This window comes from Borostomias antarcticus, assembly GCF_949987555.1.
Source record: "Borostomias antarcticus genome assembly, chromosome: 5".
Taxonomy (NCBI): Eukaryota; Metazoa; Chordata; class Actinopteri; order Stomiiformes; family Stomiidae; genus Borostomias; species Borostomias antarcticus.
This window is the reverse complement of record NC_140238.1, coordinates 13,626,981-13,654,594: the sequence shown is the minus strand read 5'-3', so window position 1 is coordinate 13,654,594 and position 27,614 is coordinate 13,626,981. Positions and strand designations below refer to the sequence as shown.

Genomic DNA, 27,614 nt, shown 5'->3' with positions numbered 1-27,614 from the left:
CTGTATACCCTGGGTATAGTCCCTATACCGACCTGGACCAGGGCTAACTATACATCTGCCTGTAGGATCACATAAAAACTGCTACGAAAGGTGACCTCAATCTAATAAAAGGTGACCTCAATGCTGAAATTCTGATGGTTCATTCAAGCTATAGTGGTATGCCTCCATAATAAGATTTTAAATTAAGCTTGCAGATGATTGCTGCTGAGTGATGGAAATACCATCCTGTCAGCACATATTGAACACTTAGCACATGTTGGCTTTCAGTCAAAAACATCGTTTAAAAAAAATAAATAAAGTTTTTGTTTTGTTACAAATGCTCAAATGAACAGGGGACTCTAGACATGGTGGCTCTCAATTGTGAGAGTCTACTTATGACATTTCTCAACCAATATAGGGCAGAGAGTGCTTGTGTTTGTGTTGCTTACCAGGAGAAGAAACTGTAGGTGTCAACAGTGGAGTAACACAATGTGTTACCAAAACAAACACGATATTCACTTTGACTGGTTATACATTAGCTGAATTATTGTGTTCACTTTTAAACACAGATTTTGTTTTATACCAGTTTACTCTTTGGGGGGTCACCAAATCACATGTGAAAAATAAAAGCTCTTAATTCTTATACTGTATTTTTCCCTCTTTTCACCCCGGCTTACAAGTTTGAACTCTCCTGTTGCACACACGGCCTTTGGAGTTAAATAGTTTTACTTGCCATTTCTTGTCTGGTGTTTTGGTCGTCATAAAACCCCCACAACTATATATTACAGTTACATGTTTGTCCAGAAGTTCCTGAATTACTATGAATTTACACACAATGAAACCGTCTAGGATGTAGGTTGTAGGAATGTAGTTTTATGATATTCAAAGTTTCAAATGTGTAGCAATGGCACATATGGACTGAGACTGTAAACAGCATCACCATGATCGTTTTGACTAGTACTGTATAGGCTATGGCCTAAGCAATGAGGTCCAGCTGGAGTAGTGCTCATAGGGAGGGTGCACATGTCACTTTACTTACCAAAAAAATAAAAATACAATCCATATGTTTAACACTCTTAATACTTGTCTCGCAATAAGTGGAAATAAGGATTCCTCAGAAAAACAAGTTTTGTTTAGGTCTCAAATACAGTAGACAAGATCCCTTAAAGACAACATGGTGGACTACGTTGACTAAACATAATTTGCAAGTAGGATCAATAGCCTACTTGCAAATTACCAATACATATTGGAAAAATGATTGTCTGACTACTGTGTTGTCCAACTAGTCACAGCTCTTGAACTTTGGATTGGCTTCACAACATTGATTTATCTTTATCTCTGTTGGGCCTGCTGTGGGAGGGACTGGGGAAGAGCTGGATAGACATAAAAGATTCAGATCACTTGGTGTACATGTATTAGTTAAGAAAGAGCTAGAGCTCAACAACACTTTTTAAGGAACGGGGCCTTTGCTTGCCCAATATGGGGGACATAAAACTCTGTCTGTTACTGCTCCTGAGCAGCAGTGCCTTGGCTCGTAAGTTTCTCTAATTTGCTTATTTGAGTTAGAGCTTTTTAAGTTGCTGTGCACTATGCAGTGTTGTTTAGGTATTTGGAAGGATTTTTTTTGAATGTTTATATGTTCGTGTAATGTGTTTATATGTTAATGTAATGTCCTATATACATGTATATATATAATATAATATATATAATATAATACAATATATAATATATCATATATATATATATATATATATATATATAATGCTATATGTGCAAAAGTCTTAGGCCACCATAAAAGCACTATATAAAACATTGGAATAAACACAAATAAACATGAATAGAAAAAAGTAATGCAAATATCTTAAATATAAATAAACTACAGTAACTGTCCATTATCGAATCATGGACCAAAATATGCATTTCTTGTTTTTTAAAGAAGTCGGTATTTTGTGTTGCTTCCCTTAGAACACAAAATTCACGTTGGTACACTGCTGTGTACAACAAATATATATATACCTGATGAAGCTGTAAGGTGAAACGCGTTGTTCAATAAAAAAACCTCTTTCATCCGTTGTGTGCGGTGAAACTTTTCTATTTTTGAAATATATATATATATAGGACGTCAGTCAGATAACAGATGAGACATTACCAGTTTCTCCTGCACCATTGTTTATTCATTTTCCAGAGCAAAATGATAATGGTGATGAACCGACACCAAGATGTCTATGTAAGTACTGTACATGTGTGTGTGTGTGTGTGTGTGTGTGTGTGTGTGTGTGTGTGTGTGTGGCACTTAAAAGGTATCATCATGGTTTCTTTCTTGTGACATCTTCAAAGTGAATGTTTAGGCTATTCCTTCAGTTTTTCAGCATGACTTTTAGGGCTCTGTTATTAACATGGCTGACTAAGCCATTTGACTATGCGACAAGAAATGCAAAGGGTTCCTGAGCTCTTGGGCCCCTGGGTCTGGAGAAGTTGCAGGCAACAGACAATACATAAGCTATAAACCTACAGGAAACCTACCAGTAAAATATGTTGTGTGCAGTTTGTGTCTGTTAGACTTTGATATTACAGTACCACTGAAGTATCTAGACAGGGTCATTGGAAGTGAGTTGTTGCAACGTATGTACAGTACATTGACCTGGGAATGGATCAATGACCCAGCTTATCCTCACAAAGGCATGACCTGCTTTTGAGAGATAACAGATCAGGAACCTTGCTCCATGTTATTTATGATTAAGAGCAATAGATGTCATTCACTAAGGGGGGAGTTTGTCAGTGAAGGGTCCAAAGGTCTTGAGCTCAACTGATGATGTGGAAGTTTGACTGTGAAACAAGGATCTTGTGTGGAAATAATAGTATCGGGATGTTTTGACTGAACCAACTGGAGAAAAAGCTAAATTATCATTAAGGTAGTCTGGAGTCAAGGACCACAAAACATGGGCATAGGGACAGGGCCAGCACTTTACCTTTTAAATCCAGCTGCCTTTGAACAGCCAATCAGTTTCCCCCCACAGCCCACTCTCTGCGCGGACCAATTATCCTCCCCACACAAAATCCGAGTGTATTCCCACTGGTGTCCATGAATATTATAGCTTGTTCCCAGAAGGTCTCACCACAGCGAGAACTTCTGGGGACTCTGATTATCGTAAAGACAGCCTGAAGAATAAATACAGTATCAGTGCTGCATCATGTGAGTTATTGTCTGTTCTTTTGGGACCTCTAGTGGCGGCACGGTTTAAGACCTTCAAGAAATACATGTACCAGTACACTACAGAGAGCAGCAATGGTGTGACTGGCACGGCTGACCTCAAGAACGGCCCCAAAATCACCTGTCAGGTACGAAGGGTTTGTGTGTGTGTCCCAGTTTGCCAGTCTAACTGGTAATGTCTCATCTGTTATCTGACTGACCATCCTATGGCCGTTTACCCTTATGTTTACCCCAACCCTAACCTTATGCAGGTGGAGATCGAAGTCCCACAGGCATGCAGCTTCCAGATGCACACCAGGGACTGTGCCCTCAGCGAGGTCTCAGCCATGGACTCTCAGGGTCAGCCAATCTACAGACACGCCACAGGGGCACAAGCCTTTCAGTCTGCTATGGAAAAGTAAGTACAGTATACACCATGATTTATATAACAAGGATTCATAGAATATAGTGTGTTATGATATTGCAGAACCAAACCCATACAATATTGTAAACAGCAGTACTAACATAATGGAAATGACAGTAGCGTTTCATCCTGCACTGCAATGATTTACTGTACTACCATAGTTTATTATGTCATTCTGGTATGAAAAAGCAGCTGTGTGGCTATGAGACAACATAGTTATAAATTACCAGCTGTGTGTCTATAAGACAAAATTATTATAAATTATTTCTTAATGTATGAATATCCTTTAATGAGTGTCAATTCCGTTCTATGCCCAATCACAATATAAATAGACTAATATGAAGTCACAAGTGTGCCATAATCTGCAGTGGTAATGTGAACATACTTTGCCTGATAGGGTATTTTGGGTAAAGGTTTGAACACTTCTAAAGCTGTACTCCACTCCTCTAGCTGATCTAGTACCTCAGCTCTCTACCTTACATTATATTTACATTACATTACAAACATTTAGCTGACAGCTTTTATCCAAAGTGACTTACAATAATTGCATTTAAAATAGGAAGTCAGTGTACTACTAGTCACTAAAGTCATTATACTACTACTCACCAGAACACACAAGTGCATCTCCTTTCTAAACAAGTGACTAAGAGCATAATCTAGTGCTGAAGGCAAATTACAAAAGTAGCAAACAAAAAATACAATAGGTGCTTAAGAGGGGGGGGGGGGGGGTCCTGGTAGTACTTCTTGAAGAAGTGAGTTTTGAGCCTGCGGTGTCATATGGGCGCTGCTGTCCTGACATCGGTGGGTGGTACATTCCACCACTGTTGGGCCAGGCTAAAAAAGAGCCGTGACCGTGTCGGTTGACCGCAGGGGCCTCGGACTGATGTCAACCAGTCGCCCCGACGTAGCAGAGCGTATTGCAACCTGGGTCGGGAGGGGGGGGGGGGGGGTACAGCTGGACTATGGCCTGGTGGTAGCAGGGAGCTGTTCCTTTCATTACCCTGAAGGCTACTACCAGAGTTTTAAACTGGATGCTGCTACTGGGAGCCAGTCTCTCACAAAGTGAAATGTTAAGAAGGGAGTAACTACTGTCAAACCATTGAGACAGTTGTGAAAATATAGTATGCTTCATAGAGTTGACACAGACTCACCTTTGCTTCTACACCCATATTCAGGAACCCTTTGAAGTTCACGGTGGAACAGGCTACTGAGGTGAAGCTCTTCCCTGAACCAGACGAGCCTGTCAACATCCTGAACATCAAGAGAGGCATCATTTCTTTATTCATGGTCCCTGTCATAGAGGAGGAGCAGATCTACCGCATGGTACAGTAGGCAATAGTCATATTTCCCTTTCTCTCCATTGCATGTAATCAAATGACAGTAGTTAGTTCACGTTTTTCCGAATCTCTGAAATTGTTCCTGTCCAATCGAATGATCAAAACACTTATTGGCAATTTAAATGCTATTGATAATATCAGCTTGGAGAAGGCATGTTCAACCATGTTCATCAGACACGCTGAATGAATCTAAAGGTATGGTGAAATCTATAGGAAGGGACTCTATTGATACTTGTAATTGTTGTAATTGAAATAGGATTATGACTTCCCTGGACCTTTATGGTATGGGACTTTTGAGTTGATCTTTTGTTTTTAATGTGTGTATTGTATGAAACTGTATGAAATTATTTTTACTGCCGCAAATCTTGGCCAGGTCACTCTTGAATAAGAGATTTTAATCTCATTGGGCCTAAACCTAGTTAAATAAAGGTTAATTAAAAATGTTTGTTTACATGTACATGCTGTCCACTTGTTCTGAGTGTTCTGATATTTTTTTCTCCCATATGGCCATTTTTGCTGGAGCAAATTTTGATGTTTAGATGCATAAAATGAATACAATTATTAGTTATGAATGGAGGTTACCAACTGAGATTTACAGTATAATCATTGTCAAGTAAACCATTTTTATCTTTCAGAACACCGTGCATGGTCTTTGCAAGACTGACATCATGATAAATCATAGGATGGACATTGTCACAGACATGACCCTCGTCAGAAACCTGAAAGATTGTGACCGCTTTTACAGCAGGAGGTTGCCTGGAAGTCCCCTGGCCCTCCTACAAGGCTTGGTGAGACCTCCCTCTGTGTTGCCCCTCTGATATGCTACCTATGTACAATCTGATAAAGTAAGGTTGAGGTCCGCACACAGCTACTCCACAGGCCTATTTATTAGGTAAAAGGTGACAACGTTTCGACCCGTGTGGGTCTTCGTCAGGTGATGTTTGTCACTGCCCCAGCCCCTTAAATAGGGTTCCCCTAATTGACACCACGTGTTTTCAAGGTCACCCCTAGGGATCAAAGTTCATAGTGCAACTATGTACAAATTTGAATGGTTCAGTGTGCAAACATTTAGGACTGGTGTATGCATTAGTTAACAGTACAGATAAGGTTTTCTATACACTTCACAAGGTAATGTGAGAAATGACTCATATTAGTTAATCACATTCACAATCGGCCATGCTGTTCCTCTATTCACATTCACAATAAGTGTTCATGCTGTTCGCCTGGAGGTCCAGGGACTTGTCGTTCTTCATCGCCTGTTTTATGGAGCACACGAGAAGATAGAGGGGTTAGTTCTAGAGGAAGGGAACCACATCATAATCCTCATTGAGGCCTCCAGGTTGGCGAGTGCGGAGGGTGTAGATCCAAAATGTCTCCCGCTGTAGTAACAGAGTGTGGATATCCCCTCCCCTACGGGGAAGATTAACCTTTTCTATCCCTACATACCCTGTGGAGTAGCTGTGTGCGGACCTCAACCTTACTTTATCAGATGTAATTTTGTCCTGCACCAGCATGGTGGATGTGCTTGGCATACATTTTATTGTGTTTCATTGACCTATGTACAATCTCACACATGAATAGTTAAATGTAGACTGTTGTTAGCCGAAGACAATTTTTGAGTAGCTTTACTGTGCTGTATGAATGTCTAGGTAGCTCCCAACAAAACTTACAGTAACAGTGATATGATTAAACTGTGACGGAAAGACATTTTGAAAGTTATTCACGTTAAAAGGTACAGTAGTGAATAAAGACATCATATTTTCAATGTCATTTCTTTCAGCATCGACCTGTATCTAAGCTCATCAGCAGCACTCAAGATTGCACCTATCAGTATGACAGCAGGAGAAAGCACATGACCACTGCTAAATGCACAGAACTGCACATGTACCTGCCCTTCTCAAATATGTAAGTAATTTCTTACTGTGCGCACATGTGCATGTGTGCTTGTGTACAGTATGTACAGTATCTGTCCGTCTGCCTAGAGTTGGAGGCTCTTAATTCAAGACGTATTTCTGTATGTTTTCACTCACCAATTATATTTTATATCCTCTGCAGGGACAATGGGATTTCATCTGTGGCTATGCAGACTCTGACCTTGCAAGACTCTGCCAAGATCAACAACAGACACTTTGGTGAGGATAAACAGTATACAGTATAATTATTACAGAATAAAATATTAAAATATGCAATTTCTTTGTGTCTGAAACAGTCATTATACCGTAGGAGGTCCTATAGTATCCCAACTTTATTGTGTTTACATGATTTATGTTTTTATCCATCTCTTTTTATGTAAAGCACTACAGTATGTGCTACATTGATTTGTATGAATGGTACTATATAAATAAAATGACATTGGCCGGGTTTAACTCCAAAGTACTTCTTAACTCCCATGCAAAGGGTTGCTTAAGAAGGGTTCCTTAAGAAGGTTCTTTATCGGGAAACCCGGCCATTTACATTGACAACTGGAACAGTCCCTTAGAAATCATTTATTTGACATCATATTGCCTTTACATCACAGTATTTCATGTTTTAAATCAAATGTTTTAACTGATATGGTATCTTGTATGTTAATATAGAAAGTGACCCCAGCCGCAGTAAGCCTCTCCACATGGAGGACCCAGAAGTCTCGGCGTCAGTTCAAACCAAAGATGCTGCACTCAGCACTCTGCGAGACCTCAAAGACCTGTCCAGCACTGACCAGGGCCAGATGAGGGCCAGCCTGTTCCACAAGCTGGTCTCAGGCCTTCGAACCCTGAGGAACGAGACGCTCAGCCAGGCCTTAGGGGAGATGATGGAGGTGTCTGGCATGCTAACCTGGCAGGCTCTGGCTCAGTGTGGAACCACCGAGTGCACCAGTGCCATCCTTCAAGCCATCAGAGCCACTGAGGGTGTGGCTCTAGAGATGGACGCGTTTGTTTACGCCCTTGGTCTCCAGTCCAGTCCAGACTCCCACCGTGTCAGGGACATGCTCAGTATGGCAGAGTACAAGCAGAGCAAAGCCATCATGTATGCTCTCGCAAACACAGTCAGGAAGTAAGTCAAATATCAAGCTCCTCTCTTTCACAAGGACTGTCATGACTCATTTTTTGATTGTGAATATTTGCTGAAATTCACCAATAGGGGGCAGTATAAACTTTCACAACACAAACGTTTGCCGTTAAAAGTAATGTTAAGCAATTACCTGCAGGTTTCATGAAGGATATGTCACCCCAGAGGTCACTGAGGTGTCAAATTTTATGGAAATGATGTTGGGCGACTGCTCAGGGGATGAGGACATGACTTTCCTGACTCTACGGGTAGGCTCTTTCTCTGACAGGCAATATATTGAACAACTTAAATCTCAACATGGCTGAATATTTCCTTCTTTCTTATCGTTTAGGTCATTGGTGTTATGGGCAAAGCCATGCAGGACGTCAGCCCATCATTGATGTCCTCCCTCCTCAACTGTGTGCATCAGTCGGCTGCTTCTCCCTCTGTTCAAAATACAGCCGTTCAGGCCTTCAGACTGATGGCTATTGAAGGAGAGGTGACTCAACATGCAAGTTTACACTCACTACCAACTCCTCACATAGACCAAGAATGTGGAAAATAAATAGTTGAGCAACAGATATAAAAAAGGACAATGGTATCAACTTGTGGAAAAAAATCACCATGTTCTTGTCAAGTCATTTCATATTAGCCCAAGCATAACAAAGCATTTCTGTAAATCTGTTTATTCTTCGATTTGCCTGACAGGTTAAGAAGACACTCTTGGAGGTGTACCAGGATGCGGCGAGTCCTGTTCAGAAACGTGTGACAGCTTATCTGATGCTCATGAAGAGACCAGACCAAGCAATGGTGACAGAGGTGGTCAGCCAACTGGAGACTGAGCAGGAACCACAACTCAGAAGCTTTGTGGCTTCCCACATTGCCAACATCCTACGCTCTGAGGATGCCACAGTTTTGCAGTGAGTGATTATTCCCTGTACAATGTCCTCTATCAGTCCCTTCTGAGCTGTAGCTGAATCACTTTCACTTTCTTTGTAATGCAAAATGCAAAATGCAATGCAAAGTACTTTGAATGAAAATATTTCTAAATACATTCATGTAATTGATGGTATGCTGATGAGTAATATCACATTCATTATAGAATATATATATATATATATATATATATATATATATATATATATATATATATATATATATATATAAGGAGTGTACTTTTGTACAACTTGTTAATGCATGCAGTTGAGGGTGCAGAGATTAGTTACCCCATAGTGTTTGCAGCAGTTGTGTGAAATTTCGGTTTGATTATTCACTAAAATGGATGTAATGCCTATACAACATGCTTTCTAATGATCTACCTCTTCTCTTCTTCACCAAAGAACAAAACAGTACTTCGAGACGGCTTTACAAAACCATGCGATCCCAGCCAGCATGGGCTATTTCACAGTGTCCCGCAACTACAAAATGGACAACTCCTTGGCATCCACACAGGGCAATGTGATCTTTGATTCCGCTGGGTCTATGCCAAAAGAAGTCATGCTGGAGACCACCCTCAAAGCTTTTGGGTTCAACCTTGACATGTTGGAGGTATACTTTTTGAACAGCATGAGAAACGTATTTGGTAAAGATGAAATAAACTGGTGTTCTAACCTTTTTTCCCATCCATTTTAAAGGTTGGCTTAGAAGGGAATGGATTTGAATCAAGTTTGGAAGCCCTGTTTGGAGAGGGCGGTTTCTTCCCTGACTCTGCTTCCAAGGCTATTTACTGGGTTGGTGACATGGTTCCAGATTCTCTCAAACAAGTTTTGGAGAATTGGCTTGCCCCAATACAGAATGAGAGAATGAAAAGACAGGTAAAAAAAAAAGAAAAAAAAAAATTTTCAGCAATCAAATGTTTCTGTTTGGGGTTTGAGAGTGTTTGGGGTTTGAATGTATAAGTGAATACGTGAATATGATAATATGTATGATGGTACATAATAACATGTATTCTTCTATGTCTTCACAGGCCCCACAGGACCTTCTCAGTGACATTGGTCAGAACTTTCAAAAGCTTGTTGAGAACTTGCGCTCTCAAGATTCCCCTGAAGCTATGGCCTACCTACGGATTCTCGGAAATGAATTAGGATACATCAAATCTAGTGAAATGCAGCACATGGCCAGCACTCTTTTCACGTACTATCACATGTTCTTCAAGGTCATGCCCGCCCAGGTAAACAATTTTTTACTTGAGCTCGTTGTGGGGGAACACTGCAAGAGCTATTGTATATTGATTCATTCATAATATACAATTTTATGAATTAATCATATTAAATAAGAAGGATTCAATTTTCTAAAATTGTTCTCTATCAATTCCCTAACGTTGCATAGGTAATGGATGCACTTATGTCCAGTACTGACAATGAGCTTTTTGCTCATTATATCTTCATGGAAAATGCCTTCTCTCTGCCCTCGGCATCCGGCTTACCTCTGAAATTCTCCTTGTCTGGTGTTTTGGCTCCTGGTGCCAAAGGAGGCCTCAACCTCTCCCCTGGCATGGTAAGGGTGAAATGTAGTCTATATCAATACATTCCTTACACGTTAGCCCTCACAAACACTTCCTCTTCTATAATGTATAATGTTTTGACGTAAACTGTATACAGAGCATATTATGAAATGGTTGGTATGCACAATAGATTGCATTGTAAATGTGCTGAACATTGTGAAGCACATAATCCAGAGTTGCACATAATCCAGACATTTTGGCCCTGGTCATGTTTAAAACGGTACAGTACCACACGGCCCCAACTAACTACCACTCAGTTAGCTTGGTTTACTGACACCCCTTTGAGGATGAACATATGCAGAGTCTAGTACTGACACTGCAAAAGCCTGCAAAGCTGTGTTACCTGAGAGAGCTAACCAAAATTTTGTCCCTGTAGTGAATTATCATGAAAATATTTGGACCACATTGTGACCCATGCATTATTTGTTTATTATCCTAGTGGATTAGGTTGGCTTTCTGCTACAGTACTTCAAATGTCTGACATGTCGTTTTTCCTACAGCAACAGCTGTCTTTCATGCCTTCTGTTGGTGTGGAATTCATTACACACATGGGCATCCACATTCCTGACTTTGTGGTAGCTGGCGTCGAGATGCACACCAACATGTATCACGAGAGTGCTATGAATGCCAAAATCACACAGAGCAAAAACCAGATCAAACTTTCTATACCTGCTCCCAAGGCCAACACCCAGCTCATCAGTGTGAGGTGGGTTTGTGAAATTTTGCCAACTAGAACTTCTACTTGATCAAACTATTACAGTATTCATTAGTATCCTCTATGGCCAGTTCAATTAACCAAGTAGTTCACAAGGACGCAAAAAGAAAACAAATAGCCTAGTTCACATCCTTGTAAGTCAAATAATATTTCTAGAAAGAACAAGTGTGACTGATATTGAGGAAAATCTGCTTATTTTTACACACCCTACAACACATAAACCATGCTGAACTCAACTCAAATGTTGTCTTTCTCACCAACGCTCTGATGATGCAGCAACACACTGCTGTCAGTGTCCTCCAGCCAGACTAAGATAGTGCCGTCCATAGAGAAAGACAGAAGAGATTCCACTGACTGCCAGCCTCTCCTCAGAGGTCTGAACTACTGCACCATACTGCGTTATTCCAATGGCAGCTCCACCGACAGAGCTCCTTACTACCCCCTGACAGGAGAGACCAGGTGAGAGCTCCTTAAGTCACTTGTATTTCCAAACCAATCTCAGTTCATCAAGACCTTAGAAATCCTTAAGACAATTACTGTAGATTTAAGAGAGTTTGGAATGTTGCCCTTAGATTCGCTGTTGAGATCCAACCCACAGGCGAAGTTTCAGAATATACTGCTGCCATCGCCTATCAGACACTCAGAGAGGGCAAAGAGGGGCGCCAGAAAGTGGAAACTCTGAAGCTGACACTGAGGGCTGAAGGTATGTGTCATTTGGATAGAGATGCAATGGAACACAGTAACCTCTCCTCACATTATTTAGCATTTGGAACACGCAAAGCATGCTCACACACACATGCACAAAACACATGTTTATCTCCCTCTTTGATTTTACTCATGCATGACTGACTCTTCAGTTATTCAAAATACCTACACTGTTCTCCTACACTATTCTTCTACACAGTTCTCCTACACATGTATCCTATACTGTTCTCCTACACAGTTTTCCTATACTGTTCTCCTACACAGGTCTCCTATACTGTTCTCCTACACAGGTCTCCTATACTGTTCTCCTACACAGGTTTCCTACACTGTTCTCCTACACAGTTCTCCTACACTGTTCTCCTACACAGGTCTCCTACACTGTTCTCTTACACAGTTCTCCTACACTGTTCTCCTACACAGTTCTCCTACACTATTCTCCTACACAGTTACCCTACACTGTTCTACACTCCAAAACTGTACTCTGCTCTCCTACACTGCTGACTTTTGAGACTGACAATTTGATACCAATATCAAGCCAATGATGTGTACACATATTCAGGTACCGAGCCCACAGAGGCAACTGCAACACTGAAGTACAACCGCAACAAAGGCACTGTCATCACTGAGCTGCAGATCCCTGATTATGATTTGGAGGTTGGGATTAAGCTGGCAGCCACAGACAGTATTGTCAAGGGACAGAAGATACGTGGCATCACTGTAGATGTAACTAACAAAAATATTCCAGAGTTGACCCTGATTGGACGTGCCAGGTAAAAAGAAAGTACATTTATGTAAAAGATTGCTAGTACTAAACATTTTACTGCAGAAGAAAATTTGCCTGCAAACTAAATCTGGAAATGTATGCATTGTCCAAATTAAAGTGATGTCTTGCTTTGCTTGTTTCTTTAGACTTGAGTCCATGAAAGATGGCATGCTGCAAATCCAACTGAACATCCCCAACCTGAGGACTGATGCTTCAGCTACTGCAACCCTGAAGAATGCTGAAGGTCTGGTCATGCAATTGGAGACCACTATCAACATCCCAGAGACCTCTTCCCTGCAAAAAGTCCTAGTTAAATATGGTAACTGTCCAACTATTGTGTAAAGGATAAGTAGCAGCATGCCTTCTGTTGGTGTGTTGGTACTATAGCAAAAGTAGACTATAGTATATTGATCGATGGACTACTGTACATGTGTAGCCTATCCTGTAATGTAGTTTATCTTTCAGATGACAGCAAGTTTAAGGTTGAGATGATGTCAGACATAAACTCTGACATCCAAAAACTCATCCCAAACATCAACAACTACCAGGAGCAGCTGCAACAGCTCATAGATGATGTCCTAGACCAGAAGGTGACCAAAACTGATATGAAATTGCGTCATATCGTTTCCAAAGCCATTGAGGTAAGAGACACAGCCACACTATGTATGCATTGTCTACTATTATGTAGAATCTGAAGAAAAATGTATGCTAGTATTTATTTTTAAATCCAAATGCAGTGATTTTTTCATTTGTCTATATCATTTAATGAAACAATGTTGTGATTTGTGAGGAAGAGTTGATTATCTGTACATATCTGTACAGTAGAAGAACATTACAATCCAGTACACAAACAAGTTGGTTCCTTCCCATTCCAAAACCTTTGTTGTTTCCCTTGATAAATTGGGTTTGACTTTTAACAAGACCTTTACTTACCAAGTGACTTCCCTCATTAGGCAAGCAACATCTGGCTTGATAAAGTTGCAGCAACTGTCCCATATATTGAGAGTCTGAGAAGCAAGAGGAGCATCGCTGAACTCACACTGCCCACTATGCCTGAGAAACTTTTCCTACAATCGTGAGTGCCTAATTATTTGCATGTTGAACAAGATTCAAATCTGTAGTCAAGTTCCAAGTGAAAATTCATTTTTTTATAGTAGAAAAGAGGCATTTGTTGTAGTTTTGAGTGTGTACTCTCAGTCGTGCTAAGTGCCACTCAACATAATATATATCAAATATAGGCTCTATAAGAACTGCAGACAGTGACCATGCCCACTGTTCATTCCTGCTGAAGCCAGAATTTGGGAATGGTTATTGACTTTGCTAAATCAAATATTCAGATATTAGTACAATGTCATGGGTGCATCACATGGAATACACAAATTAACTTTAAATACTCACAGTATTTAAAAATTAGTCAACTGTATTCAGACATTCAAAATCAAATACAAATTCAACATAATTGTCTCCCTCCATATTCTTTCAACAGCGACAGCTCATTCATATACCAGTTCAACCCAAACAAAATGTCCGTCTCGCTTCCTGTGCCACTGGGAGGAAAATCATCAAAAGACCTGAACATTCCCAGTACCTTATCCGTTCCTTTCATCAGCGTGCCTGAAATAGGATTAGAGATTCCTGCCAATGACTACCAAATCCCACCCTTCACCATACCACGCTCCTTGGACTTCACACTACCCCTCATTGGCCTCGCTGAGATATCTGCCAAGGTAAACAGCAACTTCTACAACTGGGAGGGATCCATCTCTGGAGGCAACAACACTGTAGATGTTCCCAGCTACATCGCCCAATACAAGGTCATGGCCCAATCCCCTGTCAACCTACTCTCATACAAGCTTGAAGGTAAATTCTCCACGCTTACTTGCAGAGATTACATTTCTGATAGAAATGATGAATACAGTTATGAATATAATATCACAAAGACTTTGAAAATGTCTTGGTGCAGAGCAATTTAAAATGGTTACTTTATGAATGAACACCTGAGTGGTCTGGTAGACAGTGTGTAGGAGCAAAATACAAGTTTAAAGAAAGAATGTTCCCACACACTGTCTTAGCGTACACATAAAACATTTTTCTAATCTATTAATTATAAATAAAAAGTGTTTTATGTGCAAGCTGCGCACTCTTTTGGTGATTATTTTTCCAAGATGGAGATTGCTTTTTCCAAGATAGAGCTAGAAAAGCAGCTCAAACTAATTGCCAACAAGCTGTTTATGCTAACCAGACACCTCATTGTCCCCAAATCAATTGCTTTTTTTCACATCAAATATGCATGGTAGTTATATCACTCTCAGTTTTAGCCTCAAGTACATTCATTTAACATTCATGAATTTCGTTTAACACTTTTTACTACTCTGTGGATGACCTTTTAAAAATATTTTAAATGAGTTCATACTGATACAGTACTGCATATTTGTACAGTAGGTCATCATCAAGTTTGAAAATCCAATAATATAGTACACTGTTTGGATGATTTTGACAGATATTGACAATGTTTCCCTTTCTTTCTGTGCTTTAAAAGGAACAGGGATGATCTCTGGAACAGATGAAGATAACCTGAAGTGTATTGTACATGGCTCCTTAAGCCACAGCCTCTTGGATGCCAGTTTCAGTGTCTTTGAAAGCCTAACTGTGAATGACAAAGTGAATGAAAGGGTGAACTACAAAATTGAAGCCTCAAGTCCACTGGGTCTGCAGACCTCTCTGTTCTATTCTGCTAAATCAGCTTCCGCAATTGAGGAACTTACAGGAGACGCCACCGTGGATGGAAGTATTCGGGTAGGCTCGCTGTATGCCAATTCCACCTACAGCCTTAATTATGCCATTCGACCCTTGGAAAGAGAAGGAAGAGGAGAATCAAACCTGCATGTGAACTCGCCATTGATCCAGGCTCACAATATGATCAAAGGAGTGTATGAACATTCAGAGTTGTCCATCGTGTCTAAAACGAATGTGCGAAATGATGCTTTAAAGCATGTAGCAGAGCTTAAATACAAGGATGCCCAACTAACCCTGACGTGTGATGCTACTTCTACGGCCTTTGACAAAGCACTTCGTAATAAAGTTGAACTCGGTATCTCTAGTGAGGTCGCCATCCTGAGAGTTGAGTCACAGGCTGATGATGCAACAAATCGGGCATACTCCCTTATTACAGGAACCCTGAACTCCAATGGCCTTGAAGTGAATTCTGAGGGTTCCCTTACCTTTGAAGATGGCCGTGGATTACACAAAGCTTCTGTAACAGTTAACATAAATGGCCTGCTTACTAGTAGCACCACTAGCCTGCAGTGCAGTCCCATAACATTTGAGAGCATCTTTAATGGTGGATTAGATAGCAGTGGAGCCTCCTTGTCACTCCTGTCCAAAGGATTGGCTCAGGAAAGCAGAGGAGAGCTGTCCATAGAGGGTAGAATGTCCACCACTGAGGCTTCCCTGAACAGCATCTTCAAAGGCAACGCCCCTGATGCAAGCGTAAGAAACACTGCAAACCTTATGTTAAGCAGGCGAGCTTTGACGTTCTCCAACAACATGATAGGCTCTTTGCAGTCGATGAAAATGGAGAACAGCCATACTCTGACTCTCACACTATGGACCCTAGCCTTCCGCTCCAAGATAGACAACTTCATCTGTGATGGTATATCCTACAAACATGATATCATGGTTGACATGAAGCCTTTTGTTACCTCTATAAATACAAATCATGATCTCCAGTTGTCTGATGTCAGTCTGAACAATGAAGGCCATGTGAAAATGGAACCATATAAGATAGACTTGACGGGAAGTCTCAGTGGAGCTTATGGAAGGGACCATGACTTCAAAAACACATATGAAATCAAATATGCAGACCTTGCTGGCACACTGAAGTTCAGCACAACCGGAAATGTTATGGATGCACAAATAAGTCAAAACTGTGAACTTGAGATTGCAGGACTTGCCTCTAAGTCTAACTGTGAAGCCCGCATAAATTCCAAGTCCCTCCGTTTTGACAGCACTCTTCGCACTGTGGCACTACCATTCAATATTGTAATTGATGCCATCGTCAACAGTGATGGTGAGATTAATCTGAATGGAAAACACACTGGGCAGCTCTATAGCAAGTTGCTTGTGAATGCAGAGCCTCTTGCACTTGCATACTCACATAACTGCAGGGTTTCAACCACACACCTGCTGGAAGGCATAGAATCTGCTTCACACTTGGATAACAAACTTGATGGTCTTCTCACACCCAGTGAACAATCATTGACTTGGAAGATTAAATCTAAGCTTAACGACCATGCTTATAACCAAGACATCAACACTTACAACAATCCTCTGAAGGTTGGATTGGAATTTGCTGGGGTAATGTCCACAAACCTTTTCAGTAAAGCGAGTGAAGGGCGAGAGAGAAGGTCGGAAAAAGACAATCAGGAATTCAGTGTATCAGGCTTCTTGAGTTACGACAAGAACAGTGACTCTCATATCATTGAGCTTCCCTTTATTGAAAGCCTTCCTGTTGCATTTGAGCATTTCAAGACTACTATTGTGAATGCCCTCGAGTCCCTGCACCAATATATTGAAAGCTCAAACATTGACCAATTTAGAGTCAGTTTGGAACAACTGCCTCAGCAAGTAAGTGAATTCATGAAAGAGATGGACTTCGACAGCAAGGTGAAACAGATTATGATGAAACTTAATTATCTAACACATGAATATATCATAACAATTGAGGACTTAGAGGCCACTCTGGAGAACTTGAGGAGTAACCTGGAACAAACTTTAATTGATCTTGCAACTCGAATCCGGGACCTGATAGCCTCAGTACGCCAATACATTGAGAGAGGAGATTTGTCTACCACCATTTCAAAGATTATTTTACAGATTGGAGATGAGCTTATGACCTTTGATAGGAATTATAAGATCCGACAGACAATTTCCTTAGCAATTGATGCAATTGAAGATGTATTCAGACAAATTGATCTCCAGAAGCTCGGGGGCAGCAGTTTAGCATGGTTGCAGGACCTTGATGCCAAATTTGGAATTTTATCAAAGCTTCAAGAGAAAATGGCTGAATTGAAACAGGTTATTGACACCTTTGATGTCACCATGTTTTCCCAAGACCTGAGGGATTATATCCTCTCAATCAATTTTGCCAAATATGTTGAGCAGCTAACCACTCAAATTCCCTCTGAGGAGATGACTAGAGTTCTAGAGTCTATGAAAGATGTCATTATCAACTGGATTGAAGAATATGAGATAGCAGAAAAAATGAATGCCGTCTATTCCTACATCAGAGGTCTACTTCTTAGATATGATATGGACCAGAAAATTGAAGCATTCATGCATCAGGTTCTAGTGCTCATCAGAGAATACAGAATAGAACATACAGTACATTCACTCGTTAATAATTTGAAATATATTTACACTGAAGTTTTCTATGGGTTTCTTCAACTCCTGGATAGTGTGACAGCCCAGTTGAAAACAATTGACTTCCAGCAAAGCATTGATGAACTAAATAAAAGCATCTCCTCATTTACTAGGACCATGACAGCATTCGACTATCCTGCATTAGTTTATGGGGCGAACCAGAAGGTCACTGAAATAACAAATTATATCAATGAACAAATTAGAGAGTATGAAATCCCACAAAAACTTGAGGCATCCAGAGATTTTTTAAGAACGATACAGGTTTCTATCCTCAATTACTTGGAGCAACTGAAAGATACAGAACTTGCAGATGTTTTTAAGATGTTAAAGGATGTAATTGACACTACAGCCTACAATGATATCAAGATGAAGGCAGTGGAAATGCTTGAGGACCTGAGAAACAGAATCAAGGGTATGGACATTCGAGATGAAATTTTTATCTATCTTCAAAGGGCAAGTGAATCCTACAGCAACATGATCGCCTACATCTCTGTTCAGCTCAACAAAGTAATTGAGGAGATTCGCAAAGTGGCTGATGGCGAAGAGATTGTAAATCAGATCAGGCAGGCTGTGGATGGAATCTTAAATGCAATGAAGTCAGCAGAGATTCAGATTCCATCTTTTGTTATTCCCTTTACTGACCTTGTCATTCCTGCCTTTGAAATCAATCTGAATAAACTGCAGGACATAAGCATCCCAGCTGAATTCTCAGTCCCAGAGTTCACCATCTGTAGTGTCTGCACTGTCCCAGCCTTTACCATCAATTTTGAAGAAATTAAATCAAAGATTATTGCATTCATTGATCGCATCAAAGAATTTGAGATCCCAATACCTGAACCTGAGGAGATCTTTGGAGACTTAAGAGTGCTTTATTTACCTGACCTCCCAGACTTAACCTTCCCAGAAATAACCATTTCAGAGATCAGGTTTCCAGTAATAAATATTCCAAAACTGAATCTGGAAAACTTTGAAATCACAATGCTTCCAATTCCAGAAATCAAGTTGCCTCAGGTCCCCAGTGAAGTTCAAATTCCAGCTTTCGGCAAGCTCTATGGTGAATTTAGAGTGAACTCCCCTCATTATACACTTGTGACAGCAGCAGCTCTAGAGAACTCAACAACGACACTGAAGACACCACAGTTCACAGCAACTCTCAGCTCTCAGGCCAAGTCAACCTTTGAGTTCCTGGACTACTCCTTGGATGCCACTGCTTGTCTAGAGGCCCCCAGGATGGAAAAGCTGGTCTTCACTGAGAGAATTCATGCTACCCATATGGCTTTCTCTATTGATCATGAGGGATTACTGACTCTCAGTGGCCCATCGGCAGAAGCAACTGGAAAGACCACTGCTAAAGCCACTACTGAGATGTATACCGCTGATGTGGTCAACAACTTAGCATTTTCTTTGAAGAGTGGAATATCGGCTTCCGTTGACACTACCTATAACCACAACTTGAATATCCCAAATGCTGAAACCTCTAGCCAAGCTACCATGACCCAGACTGCAGCAGCCACTCTTGAATCAGGCTCTATCTCTGTGACTGTTGTAAATGTTGGAAGTGGAAAGTGGTCTATCAATGACTATTCTGATGAAGGCACACACAAAAGCAATCTAGAGTTCAACGTAAATTTTGGCACTGCCAAGTTAACCTTTGCTGGAGAAACTAACAGCAAGGCTGTGAACATGAAGCAAACTATGACTGCTGAATCACTCATCTTCAGCCACATTACTGTTGAAGCAAGAGCTGAGACAGAGCTTCCGTTCATCAAAAGCAGTGTTGTGGCTTTGAATGGAGAGGCTTATGTAGAAGACCTGAAAATTGCACTGACAGCCTCCCACAATGCAGAGCTCATTGGAAGAATAAGTGGAACTATTTCCAACTCTTTGGAATTCTTGGCCCGGCCTTTTGAGATTGTTCTGGAATGCAAAAACAAAGGAAATTCAAAAACCATTTTCCCCTTTAAACTTACTGGAAAGGTTGATTTCCAGCATGATTATGGGGTTATTCTTAACTCTGAGGTGCAGCGTGTCTGCTGGGCTGGTCTTGCTAGATTTAATCAGTACAAATACTATCACAACTTCACAATGGACAACAACCAGAAAGATATAAGCTTTTATGCAGCAATGAATGGGGAAGCTAATGTGGAGTTCTTGACCGTTCCCCTCACCATCCCAGAGATGGCATTGCCTTATCTTGAAATGAACACACCAGAAATTAAAGAATACTCTCTTTGGGAAGATGCCGGCCTGAAGAATCTGCTGACCACACCACAACAGTCATTTGACATGAACCTTAAACTTCAGTATCAGAAGAACCCTGACATGCATGCCATTGACTTTGACCTGGAACCCATCTATAATGCAATAAATGAAAATGCAGATGTCCTTCGGACACACTTTGAGGCAGGGAGAGATGAAGTAGTAGTCCTTCTCACAAAATCTTACAACAAAGCCAAGTCACAGTTTGACAAACACAAGATTGACACATCCAAACATCCTCCCAGGATTTTCACTGTCCCTGGCTACAAAATCCCCATCCTGAACATTGAGGTTTCAGCTTTCAGGGCAGAGTTACCTGCCTTTAGCTTTGTCATCCCCAAGGAGGTTAGTACACCAAGCTTTAAAGTTCCAACAATGGGTTTTTCTGTGCCATCCTATACCCTAGTGCTGCCATCTTTGGAGCTGCCTGTGCTTCACGTTCCTGAGACATTGAGTGAGTTAACTCTTCCCACTTTTACACTACCTGCCATTCAAAAAAACATCATGATTCCAGCAATGGGCAACTTTACCTATGATTTCTCATTCAAATCCTCTGTGATCGCTATGACTGCCAGTGCAGGCCTTTACAACCAGTCTGACATTGTGGCCAAATTCGGGGCTTCTTCAACATCTTTATTTGACATTCTGAATGGAAAAATTGATGGAACCACCAGTCTTACAAAGAAGAGGAGTATCAAACTTGCCACCACTGTGTCATTGGAGCACAGGAACATTGAGGGAAGGCATGAATGCACTATTAGCCTCTCAAGGAGGAACATGGAAGCTTCTCTGACAAATGTTGCGAAAGTCAATATGCCTTTCATATCTCTGGAATTAAATCAGGAACTCCTAGGAAATACCAAGACTAAACCTAATGTAGCCTCCAAGATGAAACTTAAATACACATTTAATATTCCACTCCTTCAGGCCGCTGGCAAAGGGAACATTGACCATAACTTGGCATTGGAGGGACTTTCATCTTACATCTCATTGGAAACCTCATCCAAAGGAAAAGCAGACTTAACAGTGATGGAAAATTGCAATGTTGCTGGAGATATAAACAATGAGGCTAACTTCTACCTAAATGTAAATGGCCTGCGGTCCACATTGAAGACTGATCTAAATTCATACATTGATTACAAAAAGGCCAACCTTTTAAATTTGGATATAAATGAGAATCTTGCTCTTGAGGCATCTCTACGACGTGTGTATGCAACTTTCAACTACACTAGCAACAACAATGCTAACATTGCATCCCTCAACACAAATGGAAAGCATGTTGTTAAAGCAACATTAGATGTGATCCCTTTGAAAACCTTAACAGCTAAAATAGAAATGGATATATCCCAGCCATGCAATTTAGGAGATGCAGGAATCATTCAAAACATCGACCTTATCATCACTTCAGACAAGCAAACACTGAGCTGGAGCAGCAAGGAGCAGGTTGGCTCAGTGGTCCATAGGCATGACTTACAACTGTCGAATGATGACACTGAGGTGCACATGGAAGTCACTGGATCTTTGGAAGGACACCTTGCCTTTTTGAAGTCCATCAAGCTCCCTGTCTATCAGAAGACAATCTGGGATGTACTGAAGTTTGATCAGGCCACCAGCATAGATAAGATACAGTGCCTTAATGTGTCATCTACTACAGTTTACACAAAGAACATGGAGGGATTTGAGTTTGCCATACCAGCAAAATTATTTGACAATGGGGTAATTTTCAGTGTCCCAGAATTTACACTTCCCGTCCCTAATTGGGTAAAAGAGATCCCTCAGACCATTAGGAAGATTGACATGCGATTTGAAGATATTGATCTGCCTGATCAAATCTCGGTACCACCAGTCTTTTCTGTACCAGCCTTTGATGTACCCTTCACCACTCTGCATGTGCCATCATTTACAATTGATATGAAGACTCTGGAAATCCCTAAAGTGATAACCACCACAGCCTTTGACATCATGCTACCTTATCTGCCAAAGATGGAAGTCCATAGTTTTGATATTGACACAGAATATCTCCAAAACAAAATCTCTTCCCTGTCAGTGAAGCTACCACAGTATGAAATTACCATCTCATCCTTCACCCTCCCCAAATCCTTTACCATTGGCAAGCACATTATTGACCTGGATGAGATAGCAAATTACATGTCCAACTTTGAAATACCAACTATTACCATCCCTGAGCAAAAGATGGAAATTCCTGAAATTGCCCTAAATCTGCCTGCAAGTGTATTTATTCCAGCCTTTGGTGCCCTCTCCACCACGATGAAGTTTTCCTCTCCAATTTACAATGTGACAACGACTGCCAAGCTGGAAAACAAGGATTCTAGTGTGGTCACCTCACTGAAGTCCACTTGCACCTCCACTATGATTCTTGTGGAGTATGATCTGGATGGTAAGACTTACTTGATTATCATTCTCAATATTTTTGTACTACCTGACGTCTGTTTAAGGCGAACTTCTGTAAGCACATGGGGCTTTATTATTTTCTTTTTCTCCTTGCAGCCCTAGCAACTCTTCAGTTTGACAATGGAGCAATCAGTTTAAATGGAAAGTGCAACTTGGTTCACAGTGATGTTAACATGGACTGGCAGCATGTCTTTGCACAAAACCTAAGGTAATGAACCATTTGAATATAGCATGTTACTACTCTGTATGAAATACAAGACAGTACATTATTGTATAGAGTAATTTAATAACACTGTTAGAGGAATATATTATTTGTATTTTCTCTGCTATTTTCATGTTTTTCCCAATTTCCTGTGAGATGCTTTGAGCAAGGGACTTGATACTTAGCAGTCCTACAGAGGGCCCTAAGCCATACCCTCACATGACACATCTATTTTGAACTTGAATTGTTGCATATAGTTAATATACAGTTCTTATATCTCCATAGACAATGCATTATCAAATCAAATTTTGATTAATATCTTTGGAACCCCTAGTGAGTGAGAGACAGAACCATAGTGTACAAGTAGCATCATAGCTCTGTCCAGTAGTTAATCATACAAGTGGTGTCATTGCTCCAGAGCTGGTAGTCTAGTAATCACCCTTATGAAACAAAAATATATTGAGATATATTGGGAAATATAATGTAATATATCAAACAATACATTTCCATATATAGGAAACTAGTGGTTATATCTTCCAGTATACTGCAATATATGAAAAGCGGCAAGTCATTTTGTATTATTCAACATATTATGTATGTATGTATGTATGTATGTATGTATGTATGTATGTATGTATGTATGTATGTATGTATGTATGTATGTATCATATATTATAGGGGAATATATATTCTTTGCATAAAAACGCTGGATCCACAACTGGCAGATCAATGGTTTAAATCTCAGAGAATCCTTGGTGGATGTTCTCAGACAAAAATATTCTCAGACATAATCTGATAAATGACAGAAGGTTTAGGTGGGTTTATTTCCATATGGGCAGTAGGCAGCCCAGTGGTTAGAGAATTCGACCAGTACCGGGACCAGGCAAGGCCAGTGGTTTCTCAACAATCATTGCCTACTGTTGTACCCTTGAGCAATGCACTTAACCCCAACACTAGCTCATGTAAGTCTACTATATGACAAAAAAATGTAATTGTACATATGAACGAGCAGCTTCTTTGGCTGGTGTTGAAATGAATGATCATATAGTTGTAAGAGGAAGATGAAGTAAAGCCCAAAACACACCAACCCGATGGTGGTCAGACTGCTCCAGACCACTTCTTGGTTGGGGCCAGCCATAATTTAACATAATGATAATCATCATAGGGGTATACACATTTCCCCGATGGTTGTTCACACTGCATTTGCACAGCTCATTCTGAGTAAAGCCAGGTGGTAGTCAGGCTTCTAAACAATTTCATGTTTTTCAACACCTTAGTCCATATCATTTTTACTCAAAATAAAAGGACATTAATCCCAAATCATTAAATTATACTTCATGTTGTGAATCACGTTTTTAATAAGTGTAACTTTTAATTTTATACAGAAATATCATATTATTCCCTAAAATTCAGACCCGTTTTCTGACCGAAGGATTGATAATGACAAGCTTGTATTGAAACTGAGGGGTGCACAAAATTAACAATTTGAGTGGACTTGTAGGTTTAGTAAATATATTTCATAATTGAACTAGGCTAATCTAATTTAGTTGGGAGTGGCACTCTCTTTGGGATTTGAAATCTATTTTCTGACAACAGCATTATTTACTCTTTCAGGATGAAACGGCAAGCATCTCCTGGCACTATGTAAGTATTGTCACTGCAGCAAAAGCATTTATGAGATTTTATCATTAGCCTACCATGTTTTAGCATTCATACTGTGTACTGTATGCCAACTCTGCATTTGTCTTCCATTTTTTCTCTCGTCACAGTGTCTCTCGTCATACTCTGAATGTAGACATTACCAGCCCCACCTTTGTTGATGTGAGCTTCCGCTATGCCTCCCGCAAAGATGGCATCACTGCCTCTGTGTCCTCCCCATCATCTGGTTTCCTTGGATTCCTCCTTCAGCGGAGGTCACCTTCACAGGTGTATGGAAAACTATTCAGCCGTTACCTGGTAAGTATGCCAAGTGCTGCACAGTGAATTGATCCATTAAAACAAACTAACGAAGGGTTTTCCCTTCCAACTGTATCAACTCACAGCTAGTTGGCTAACTAAATGTGGGATATGACTGGCTAATTTCCAAACCAGGGGACCAAGCGACCTTGGGTTTTATGAAAGGCGCTATATAAATGAAAGTTATTATTGTTATTATTATTGTTATTATTATTATTATGCAAACTTTTCAAGTGACCAGAAGAGATGTGAAAACTGCCTATAAGTAAGCCCAAATTTTAGAATCAGCCAATGGCCTTTATCTTTTAAGAGATTTACCTCAATGAGATGTACCTGTCTAAATAAAGGTTAAATAAAAATGGCCTCTCATCCAAAATACACAGGGTTACATAGATTGAAAATCAATACATGACAGCGTGTACAGTATGCCAGCCATAGAGGGAAGTCAGCCAATATCCCTTACTAAAATATCCCTTACAAAACAGTTTACAAACAATTTTTGGCACTCAAATGTTGCCATACTGTGCATTTCCATGTATTCTATAATGTAATAACTAGTAGCCTACATGTAATTAATATTAATGAGTTCAACCTTGCAGAGCTCATTCAAATTAGTAGAATAAAAAAAAAATTGATTGATTTATCAACATAGATTAACATTGTCTATATTACACTATTTTACCAACACTGAAAGCATAAACTTATTTCTGATCCCCTTTTACTTATTATTTCATCCTTCAGTCGACCCCTGACAAGGATACAGATATTCTGAGTGTCAAAGCCTCTCTGAGAAACTCTGAGAAGTTGAACCTGCAAACCGCCTGGAACCTGGATGTCCTCCATCACGTCATTGAAGGGTCTAAAGAGAGGATGCCAGCTATAACTGAGGCACTGCTCAAGTTTGTAAACAAGTATCACAATGCTCACTTTGGCTATGATGTAAATCGAGCCTCAATGAAGCTGAAGAACTCCATCTCCAATGTCATAGAAAGGGCCTATCATGAGGTCCCAATGAATATTGACAAATTACAGAACTCACTGGGCCGGCTCAGTGACCAGGGTAGACAAATGTACAGGAAAGCTTCTGACAGCATACCAGATATGAACATGCAGGAATTAAGAGACAGGTTAGTTAATAGTGTCAGGGAAGTACTACAATGCAGTGAGCAGAACATCAAAGTCCTGTTGGATGCAGTTATTATGTTTTTGAGTGAGACTACATTCAAACTTCCTGGATTTGAGGAGAAACTTTCTGGACAGGAGATCTACCAGACGGTCAGTCGCTCTGTATCTATGGCCATTGATAGGGCAGTCCAAAGGTTCTCAAACCTTATGGACGACATAGCCGATAACATTGGAAGTTACATTAGAGGTATTGAGTTCACAATCTCTGGCTCCAGAATAGTTGTTAATGGAAAGGATATACTGGAAAATGTAAGGTCTAATATGGGTGCTATCCAGGATCAGATAGCTCAGGCAGTTAGAGGCTGGGAAAATGTGAGTTTGGAGATGCTCTTCCAGAGAGTGAGTGACCTCTTGCAGCAATGTATTCAAAAGGCAGAGGAGCTCATTGCCTCCCTCAGAGCTGAAAATCTGGAGATCACCTCTAATATTGATGCCATCTATGCAGAGATCCGGAACACCCTGCAGTCCACAGAGCGTCAACTTGAAGAGGCTAGGAGAAGTGCAGCAGAGTATAAAGACCTTGCCAAAATGAAAGTACAAAAAGTCTATAATGAGATGACAAAAGAACGTGTAAACAATGACCTCAAGGACCTGATTTCCGTCTTCCAGTCACACTTATATGGGGGCATTAATGGAAGCATTGACTTAATGAGGGAGGCAACACTGAACACAGCTCCATACTTAAGAGTGAGCAACAAAAAGATGGACATTGATGTTCCCCTGCCCTTCTTTTGGAAATCTTTCAGTGAATGGCCCACACAGATTAGACAGTGAGTAATGCTAGCACTGCCACCAGACTGGTAAAGGCTGACGACATTGTTATTTTATATTTCAATGGGAATATATTTAAAGTCGTTATATGAGTATGAGTATGAAGATTATAATACAGTATGTGGCGTGAGTACTAGCCTAACCCATATATAATTATATGTGGCGTGAGCACTTTACATCTTTTTTGTTGTTCTCCTTTTAACTGCAAATTGCAGTATAACATGTTTACAACATTTTGTTCTAAGGGCCTGAATAAACTAACAATACATGTAATTTAATATAAAGTATTTTAGTGTTCATTGAGATAATAAAGGTAATTTTTGCTGCAGTCTTTTGTATTTTCCCCCCATTTTTATATTCCTTGTGAATTGCATTATTTGATTACACAAAATGTAATACAACAGTTGACGAGAAGATCTTGAATATCTCTGAAAGAAAATATGTTGCAAACAATTTGAAGAACCCATGAGAGTTCATGAAGGACTACAGTGTAATGAATGTATACTGTATGTGGCCAGTATTGTACGAGGCCATGTCACAGCACTTAATACTGAATACGAAAGACTGTCAAAGTTAATAACATTTATATGTATATATGTATAAATATAGCGGACAAGTAGCCTAATCGTATTTCTGTGAAGTGGTGAAAAGAAAAGAAAATGTCTGACTCTGATGTTCCACTCTCTGATATGCCCACATTACAAGCTGTGCACTGAACAGTTATAGAAATCAAAATTATGATTTGACCTTCCAGTTCAAATGGCT

The 27,614-nt window shown here is 40.2% G+C and overlaps 1 protein-coding gene across 2 annotated transcripts; it reads left to right on the top strand.

Moving 5' to 3' along the window:
• The first annotated feature begins 1,391 nt into the window (after nt 1–1,391).
• Nucleotides 1,392–27,177, top strand: apoba (apolipoprotein Ba). 2 transcript variants are annotated; one of them, XM_084437632.1, is made up of 29 exons: nt 1,392–1,513; nt 2,165–2,206; nt 3,206–3,318; nt 3,442–3,587; nt 4,769–4,916; nt 5,566–5,718; nt 6,711–6,835; nt 6,986–7,062; nt 7,507–7,963; nt 8,118–8,226; nt 8,310–8,456; nt 8,666–8,877; nt 9,298–9,505; nt 9,592–9,771; nt 9,924–10,127; nt 10,286–10,453; nt 10,961–11,166; nt 11,452–11,634; nt 11,748–11,878; nt 12,440–12,650; nt 12,790–12,962; nt 13,109–13,284; nt 13,597–13,718; nt 14,130–14,503; nt 15,183–22,721; nt 22,832–22,943; nt 24,552–24,581; nt 24,707–24,893; nt 25,635–27,177. In XM_084437632.1, the coding sequence occupies exons 1-29, from the start codon at nt 1,459–1,461 to the stop codon at nt 26,850–26,852; spliced, it is 13,206 nt and encodes a 4,401-aa protein (XP_084293758.1). In that variant the 5' UTR covers nt 1,392–1,458; the 3' UTR covers nt 26,853–27,177. The 2 variants fall into 2 exon arrangements, with proteins under 2 accessions (XP_084293758.1, XP_084293757.1); XM_084437631.1 differs by having other exon boundaries at nt 8,310–8,468.
• Nucleotides 27,178–27,614: the final 437 nt, after the last annotated feature.

What these genes read in the sequence shown, in the direction of transcription:
- apoba (XM_084437631.1), top strand. Translation starts at nt 1,459, where the DNA reads ATGGGGGACATAAAACTCTGTCTGTTACTGCTCCTGAGCAGCAGTGCC. An exon ending in ACCCTGATTGGACGTGCCAG is followed by an intron (nt 12,651 to 12,789) that starts GTAAAAAGAAAG and finishes TTGTTTCTTTAG; the next exon opens with ACTTGAGTCCATGAAAGATG. An exon ending in CAAGCATCTCCTGGCACTAT is followed by an intron (nt 24,582 to 24,706) that starts GTAAGTATTGTC and finishes CTCTCGTCACAG; the next exon opens with TGTCTCTCGTCATACTCTGA.